Source organism: Cajanus cajan, chromosome 10 (assembly GCF_000230855.2).
Source record: "Cajanus cajan strain Asha chromosome 10, NIPB_CcT2T_4, whole genome shotgun sequence".
NCBI classification, from domain to species: domain Eukaryota; kingdom Viridiplantae; phylum Streptophyta; class Magnoliopsida; order Fabales; family Fabaceae; genus Cajanus; species Cajanus cajan.
In genome coordinates, this window is record NC_138526.1 from 25,740,101 (window position 1) to 25,748,079 (window position 7,979).

Here is a 7,979-nt window from a genome sequence, read left to right on the forward strand (position 1 = left end):
GTTGACTAAATCAAGTGAGAATGCAAGGAAAGTGGGCAGCAATTTACATGCATGTGCAAGGAAGCATTTTTACACATGGAAACTCAAAGAAATTCAAGGAACATGCTAGAACTAAATAGCATGCATGAATTACTCCTAGATGGCTCCTATATGTCACGCCCACTTAGAATGATGCATCATGGTATTTTTGTTCATGTGTTTCATGCAAGGTGTTTGGCACATACATGGAAATTATGTAGGCAAAATATAGGAAACATAAAATGACAAAACTTAGGTGGATTCAAAAATCAAAAAACATGTTCATGGCATTTTCATATGATACTCAACCTAAAAATAGAAAAGCATGGCAACCCTAACAATGGAAACCTAAAATGTTCAAGGAAGGTTCATAAGGACAAGAATATGAACCCAAAGCATTCGGCCATTCAAAGAAAGAAATAGAAGAGACAATGACCGAATGGAAAAAACAACACCAAGACAAGGAAGACAACGTTTACCCTTGATGATCCTTGGCTCTAGATACCACTTGATGGAGTAGTTCCTTCCATGGGTGATGACAAAGGTTGAAAGGAGACTCCTTGCCCTTGATCTAGGTTCACCAAGGGGTAGACAAAAGGAAGTTTATGGGACAATAATGGAAGATGGGCGTGAGAAGGAGATGATAGGCGGAAGTGTTTATGGTATGGTGTTTGGTGCTCACAAGGTTGGCTCACTCCAAAAATAAATGGAGGCCACTCTAGGGTTCCCACTCTCCAATGGTGGAGATAGGAGAAGGTTAACCAAATTTAACCTAGTGACTAAGGAGAAGATTTGAGGCACAAAAAGGCTCACTCAAATTCATATATTCCAAAGTATTTACAAGGTGTGGGGTGTTGGGTATTTATAGGAGGGGAGGCATCTAGGGTTGCATTTGGAGTGTGCATGGCCGAAATTCACAAGGCTAATGCACTCCAAATGAAATGCCAAATGAACCCTAGATGCTACTTGGTGGCCAAGGATGGAATCTATGGGTTTAGATTGGCTATATCTAGGTGCATGATAAGACCATGCAACCTTTGCCCTCCACTTGGGCCTAAGCCTTTCTAACACCAAAAATAGGTCCAAGATCACCAAAAAATGCGTCACCTCCTCAAGTAACACCCTAGCCCAAAATTAAAAACCCTAATCATCTAAAGCACCCCACAATACAAGGGTAAAATAGGAAATACAAGGGAAAATAAATTCTAAGTCCTAAACACCCCAAAATACAAGGGTAAAATTGGAAATACAAGAAAATAAATTCTATGACTAAAATACCCCAAAGTACAAGGATAAATTTGGAATAAAGTAATAAAATTCTATACTACTCAAATTGGTCATGAACCATGTGATGGGTCTCACATGAAGTGAAGTACCAAGGATGGTCCTCCATCAAAGAAGATGATGTGGGTGGAAAGGGTTGAAGTTGCCCCTAAATACCTAGCAGCGTGCTTGTTGAGGGAGGCATGTTGTGAGGGTCCATGTGGAAGAGCACAATTTTGGGGCATTAAAAGATACAGAAACGGGAAAGGGAGAAGCACCACCCTTAGCATTATCGTAGAGAGAGATGGAGAAAATATACCCTGGGAGAAGCAATGTTGCATTCTTCTAATCCTCAACATCTTGAAGAGAACCTATTTCCGGCCTAGCATCTCCTATATTTGCACTTAGTAATTCTAGAATGGTTGTGATATGTTCATTTTGTGGATGAGCCTGATCCCCAGCAACAAATGCATTCAGTTGATCATTAACATTAATCCAAGACCAGCCTGGCTCCTTTATTAATCCTTTTGACTTCATTAACTTCCTTATATGTGCAGTTTCCTTCCATCTCCCCTTGGCAACATATATGTTAGCCAGAGTAATATGAGTTCCAGCAGAATATGAATCCAACTGAAGTAACTGTTCTGCTATCCATCTTCCACGATCAACATCCCCATGAACTCTACATGCTCTGAGTAAGGTAGACCACACAATGTCATCACTATGGAATGGCGTACTTCGTATCATGTGCTCAGCTTCACTCAATTGCCCTGCTCTGCATAGAAGATCAATGATGCAACCATAGTGTTCTTTTGAAGGATTGATTTGGTACTCATTAATCATTAACATAAAATAGTAGAAACCAAGATCAACCAATCCAGCATGGCTACATGCTGTCAAAACCCCAATGAATGTCACATAGTCTGGCATCAAACCAACATTGGATATCTTATCAAACAAATTAATGGCTTCTTGGCTATAACCATGTTCAGCATACCCACTAATCATGGTTGTCCATGATATAATATCATTGAATTTCATTCCATTAAAGATTTTTGAAGCTTCTTGTACACTTCCACATTTTGAATACATATTAATAAGAGCACTATGAACCATTGCTTCGTGATCTATGCCAATGCACAATACATGAGCATGCACCTGTTTCCCTTGCTCAAGAAGTGCCATGCTTCCACAAACGCTCAGCACACTAGCAAGAGCAAATTCATTTGGTTTTGGCCCTTCCCTTCTCATCCACGATAGGTAGTCGAATGCTTCTTTTGCATAACCTCCTTGAGAATAAATAGCGATTATAGTGCTCCAAGATATAATATCTTTTCTAGTTATACCATGAAACACAATTGAAGCTGATGTTAACAGCCCACATTTTGAATAAAGGGTAATTATTGAATTTGCCACTGACAAAGCATCTACCAAACCTAGATGAAATACATGGCCATGTATCTGTTCCCCCCATTTAGCAGTAGCGAGATTTGCACAGGCAAAAATTACAGCTGCAAAAATGTATTTATTAGGACTGACATTTGATTTTCTCATTTTTTTAAAAGCTTCCACTGCATGTTCTTCTTCATCCATTTGTACATAAGTCGTAATAAGGGTTGTCCATGAAACTACATCTGGCATCTTCATTTTCTCAAACAATCGCATAACATAGTCCGGTTTCTAACATTTATTATACATGGTAGCCAGAGTATTAATCACAAATGAGCTCTCATCAAATCCTTGATTTATTGTTTGTGTGTGTATATCTTTCCCATGGTGTAACAAACTTGAATCAGCAGATGCCTTTAAAGAAATTGCAAATGTATGTGAATCATAGCCAACTTTTGATCTCCACATTTCATAAAAGTACAACAAACCCTCCATATTGTAACCAGCATGTACAAGCCTAGCAATAATGGCAGTCCATGATACTACATTTCTTTTTGTCATTTTTGCGAATACTCTGCAACCTTGGTTTATTTTGCCTAATTTCATGTACATGTCAATTAGGGCACTGCTGACAAACACCAAGTTTACTAAACCAGATTTCACTGAAAATCCATGTAATAATTCTCTAAAAATAATGTTGACACCAAGTGCACAAGCCTTGAGTGCAACACTAATCATGAACTGGTACCTTTGAAGTCCTGGCTGGACCCACATATTTGAGAACAAGATCAATGCTTCATGCGAATCTGCAGCATTGACATAACCAACTATTAATGTAGTCCATGAAATCTCATCTCTGTGAGCCATTTTATCAAACATATTCCTAGCTTTACAAATTTGTCCCTGTTTCAGTAATTGCTTCAGCTTAGAGTTAAGTTCAAGCATATTATGAGCAGAATAAGCAGTTGGAGCTAGATGTTCTTGTTTTGCTTGCTGGATCAGTTCTCTGCATTCAGTAGCAGTTCCTGTAAATAGACTAGTTAGAAATACAATATAAAACCATTCTTGTTTCTCTATATAACATGAACTTTTGGGGTAGTTAGTTGGTCCATGACATGATATCCGAGACATAGGCTATGTTTGGATACACATTTGAAATTTGTAAACCCAATTAGTTGCTAATAAAAAAAATTTATTTTTCGTTGAATTTAAATTACAAACAAACCTAGGTTGAAGCAAAAGCTAAAAGGGTGTTGCTTTTAATTGAAACTTGGTTTGGAAAGTTAAATTCAACTGAACTTAACTTTCTAACCATAATTCAAAGACACACTACATGATCTAGAGTTTGATCCCTATCATACCCATTATTCCAACAAAAACATTTTTTTTATCAACGAAATTATAATGACGGAACCAGGTTTGAACATAAACCAACAAAAATAATTAAGCACAAGATAAGTCTGCTCTTATGAATTTTAATAATAAAAAAAAGAAGAAAAAAAAACATACACACACCTGGAGATGAATAATTGAGAGGTGGCTCGAGGTTCCTTGAGAATAGAGGAGTGTTTGGATGGATGGAAAATGAAGGGTCAAGTGCAAGGGCAGGCGAAGAAGCATAGCGGCGATGCATGCAAACATGCCGCGGGAAGGTGTTAAAGAATTTGTGGAAAGGTTCATCCTCCCTCTAACTCAGACAATGAAGTGAGTTCCCATGTATTTGTGTTTCTCTTTAACTATGTCAAACAATGTTCCTCGGCAGCGTCAGGGTTTCTTTCTACAAATTGAATCACCAGAGCAGAGGTAGAACAAAATAAACACTCAATATTTTTCCATACCATTTTTTTCCTTATAAACACTCAATAAGTCAATATTCTCCGAATTAGTAAATAAAAAATAACAATACCAATGTACAAATTAGGAACACGAGAAAAAAATTGTTTTTACATTCATTTTGTACACTAAGTAAAGTCATAAACTACCTACCACTACTCTCCATTTTTCTTTTTTAATTTTTTCTATTTCTTTTAACATTACTTTCACCTTTGCATCCACCACCAACTGATCACCAAGGTTTTCTCTCAAGAACATTCATTACACACACTCATAGCTTCTCAATTTTCAATGTCTCTACATTTTCCTTTTATTGTTCACGATTATGTGTAGAATCGTGTGTGTAGTGTGTATCGAAACTTATAGGGTCAATCATGCAGCACCAAAGTTTTGTTGTAGGCAAGGTAATTTTTATATCATGCATTCTAAAATTTTTCACTGCAATTTTTGGTTTTATTTTAAATTTTCAAACTTCTTTTCACTATAGTTTTTCCTTCTTTATCTTATATAATATCAAATCCTCTATAATTTTGCAATTGAAATTGTTAGAATTGGAACATAACTTCTTTCTCATTTCAAGCATGTCCCCAATTTATCTTTGCATGTTAAAAGAAGAATCAAATATCAAGGATCAATTATAAAACTATCGAGGAAGTTGTGATTGCATCATTCAAAAGTTAAAAATTGTCAAACTGCCAACTATCTTATGATTTCTTTTGTTTCCTTTTTCATTTTTCACTTCCCATCTTTCTCACACTCTTCCTTTTTCAAACTGTTATGCTCTTCCTTTTTCATTTCTTATCATTATTTTTTACTTCATTTTTATGTTTCTATAAGTTGTAACATATTAGACACTTTGGATTTACTCAGTGACTACTAGTGCTTTGTTGCATTTGTTGAATAGATTGATTAGTAAAAACCCTCATTTTTTATATAATGAGTACTCATCCCATCCAATCAAACATCTATTTCTTATGATTTATTTATTACTCTTATCTTACTCCTATGAAGGAGTCTACTTGTAATGATCCATGATAATGAAGCCAAGAACTATGTTGAAGCAAAAGACTGTGGAAGTGATGTCATCACCAGCCCAATGTTGAAGAATAGGCCTAAACACAATAGAGTTAAGACCAAATACTTTGGGGGCTATGATTGTTGTGTTAAGGGTATATTGAAGTAGGTAACATGGCTTATTGTGGGCATGAGGGTTAGGTAGTATTTTTTTTTGGTAGTTACGATGATGATAGATTACTATCTTTTTGTTTTGTGACTTGTCCTTCCTTTGTGGGCACCATCGTACTATATGTATCTATTTTAATATTGAATGAAAGGGAGAATTATTAGTACCTTATCATTTTTGTTTATGGAGGAAGCCTAACATATAAGATAGGCATTACAATTTGGTGCTTTCATTGAGAGGCCTACATCACGACTTCATCAAAAAATGTTGACAAAATGGATGACATTCTTTAGTTACTTGAGAACCAGAGATCTTTCCAAGAGGAGATGAACGTTCGAATGACCAACTTGGAAGCCCAAATGGTTGCTCGAATCAATATAGGGCTTGAAAACCCAAGACACAACTCTGTCGCTCAGTTGTTCACCCGCACTACCATGAAGCTCGACTTGTCTTGCTTTGACGGAACCGAATAAATGTCGTGGATCTTCAAAATTAAGCAGTTCTTTGATTATCATCAAACACCAGAATAACAAAGGCTTTGTATGGTTTCCTTTACCTTGGAAGGTGAAGCTCTAACTTGGTTCTAGTGGTTACATGCCAACAACATGATGACCACTTGGGAGGCATTCCTTCATGCATTGGAGGTACACTTCGCACCATCACACTATGAGGACCCAAAAGGAGCTCTGTTCAAACTTTGCCAAACCTCTATCGTCTGCGAGTACCAAAACTAGTTCGAGACCCTCACGAATCGCATTGTTGGGTTACCTCTGTCGTTCTTCCTCAGTTGTTTTGTCTCAAGTCTCAAACATGAGATTCAATGGGAGGTACAAGCATTCCAGTCAATATCTTTATCCCAAGTCATAAGCTTAGCGAAGCTTCAAGAGGAAAAATTTGCCAATGCTTCGACGGCAATTCGTTCAAATCGACCGATGTTTCCAACCACCAAAACCACTTCATTCTCGAACCTTTCCTCTTCCATTCCCAAAACCCCAAAGACTAACCTACCACTCATCAAACGCTTAACCCCAGCTAAATTGCAAAGCCACCATGACAAAAACCTGTGCTACTATTGTTGTTGAAGTCTAAGCTTGGTGAGAACATCTCTGATGCTTGAAGAGTTTTGATGATAAAAAATGTGTGTCAAGGACAACAACAACTTAGAAGACAAAAACAAAGTCAAAGAAAGTGCTATGTAATAGGAATTAGTGTATAAAGTGTTTTGGTTGAGTTTATTTGTTGTGTGTGTTGTGTGCATAAGCTAAATCTATATCTAAACTGATTAGGAAGTGTATGATGATGAGTTGAAAGGATTAAGAAGTTATTTTGAGACTTAAAATGAAGTTTTGAAAACTAACTCAAAATAATCGATTATCATTAAATATAATCGATTATTCCAGCAACAGGCAAACTGGGATGCCTTGCTGCAATAATCGATTATTTGTGAAATAATCGATTATCCCAGAAATGACTCTCTGGAATAATCGTTTATCCAGCAAAATAATCGATTATATTGTTCTTGCTTGGTTTCCAGAAAACCTGAAGAACAAAATAATCGATTATCTGGTTCTGAAACTTTTATAAATAGTTTGAACTTTTTGAAACTTCAGAACAGAGTTAGAATTGAGAATCAAATTTAGAAAAGCGTTTTTGTGGAGTCTTTGTGACAATCTTGGAGAGTTTTCTTTGTAAATCCAAGAAGAAAAACGTTTGTGAAAATCTTTGAGAAAGAATCATCATCATCATCACACTCTTGAAATGGAAAAAATTAAGATTTGCTTCTAAATTCCAGGTGAATTCATTTCTTAATTCTTTGTGAATACTTGTAAAATCTTGAGAAGGGTTTCTCAAGTGGTAAGGATTCTTGTAGTAGATTTCTACAAGGGGTGTTTTCTTGGGGTCAATAAAGTGATTATCTTGAATGGAGGAGTGTATGCATGTGTGGTATGCTTGTAAACCTTCTTCATTAAGATAGTGGAACAATCTTGATCAGGTGTTGATTGAGGACTGGATGTAGGTCACATGTGGAGTGGCTGAACCAGGATAAAAGACTTGTGCAATCTTCTCTTACCCTTATCTTTTACTTTGTGTAATATCTTGATTGTGCATTAAAGAAGATAGTTCTTGATTAACATGTGTGCATGAACAATGTTGGTTTAAACTGACTTAAAGCATTACATATTAGTGTTAACTTTGAACCTTATTATTGTGTAATCAAGAAAACATATAGGTTTCATTCTTCTATAACAGGTCTTTAAGAAACTTCATTGAAAATTCATTTTTAGAAAAGTTT

The 7,979-nt window shown here is 36.2% G+C and overlaps 1 protein-coding gene across 1 annotated transcript; it reads right to left on the reverse strand.

Annotated features, from left to right (window-relative positions):
* Positions 1-828: 828 nt before the first annotated feature.
* On the reverse strand, positions 829-4,559 carry LOC109788626 (putative pentatricopeptide repeat-containing protein At3g47840). The gene is given in 2 exon segments (XM_083065547.1): positions 829-3,695; positions 4,186-4,559. Coding segments are annotated over 2 exon segments (2,187 nt in total). The 5' UTR covers positions 4,304-4,559; the 3' UTR covers positions 829-1,626.
* Positions 4,560-7,979: the final 3,420 nt, after the last annotated feature.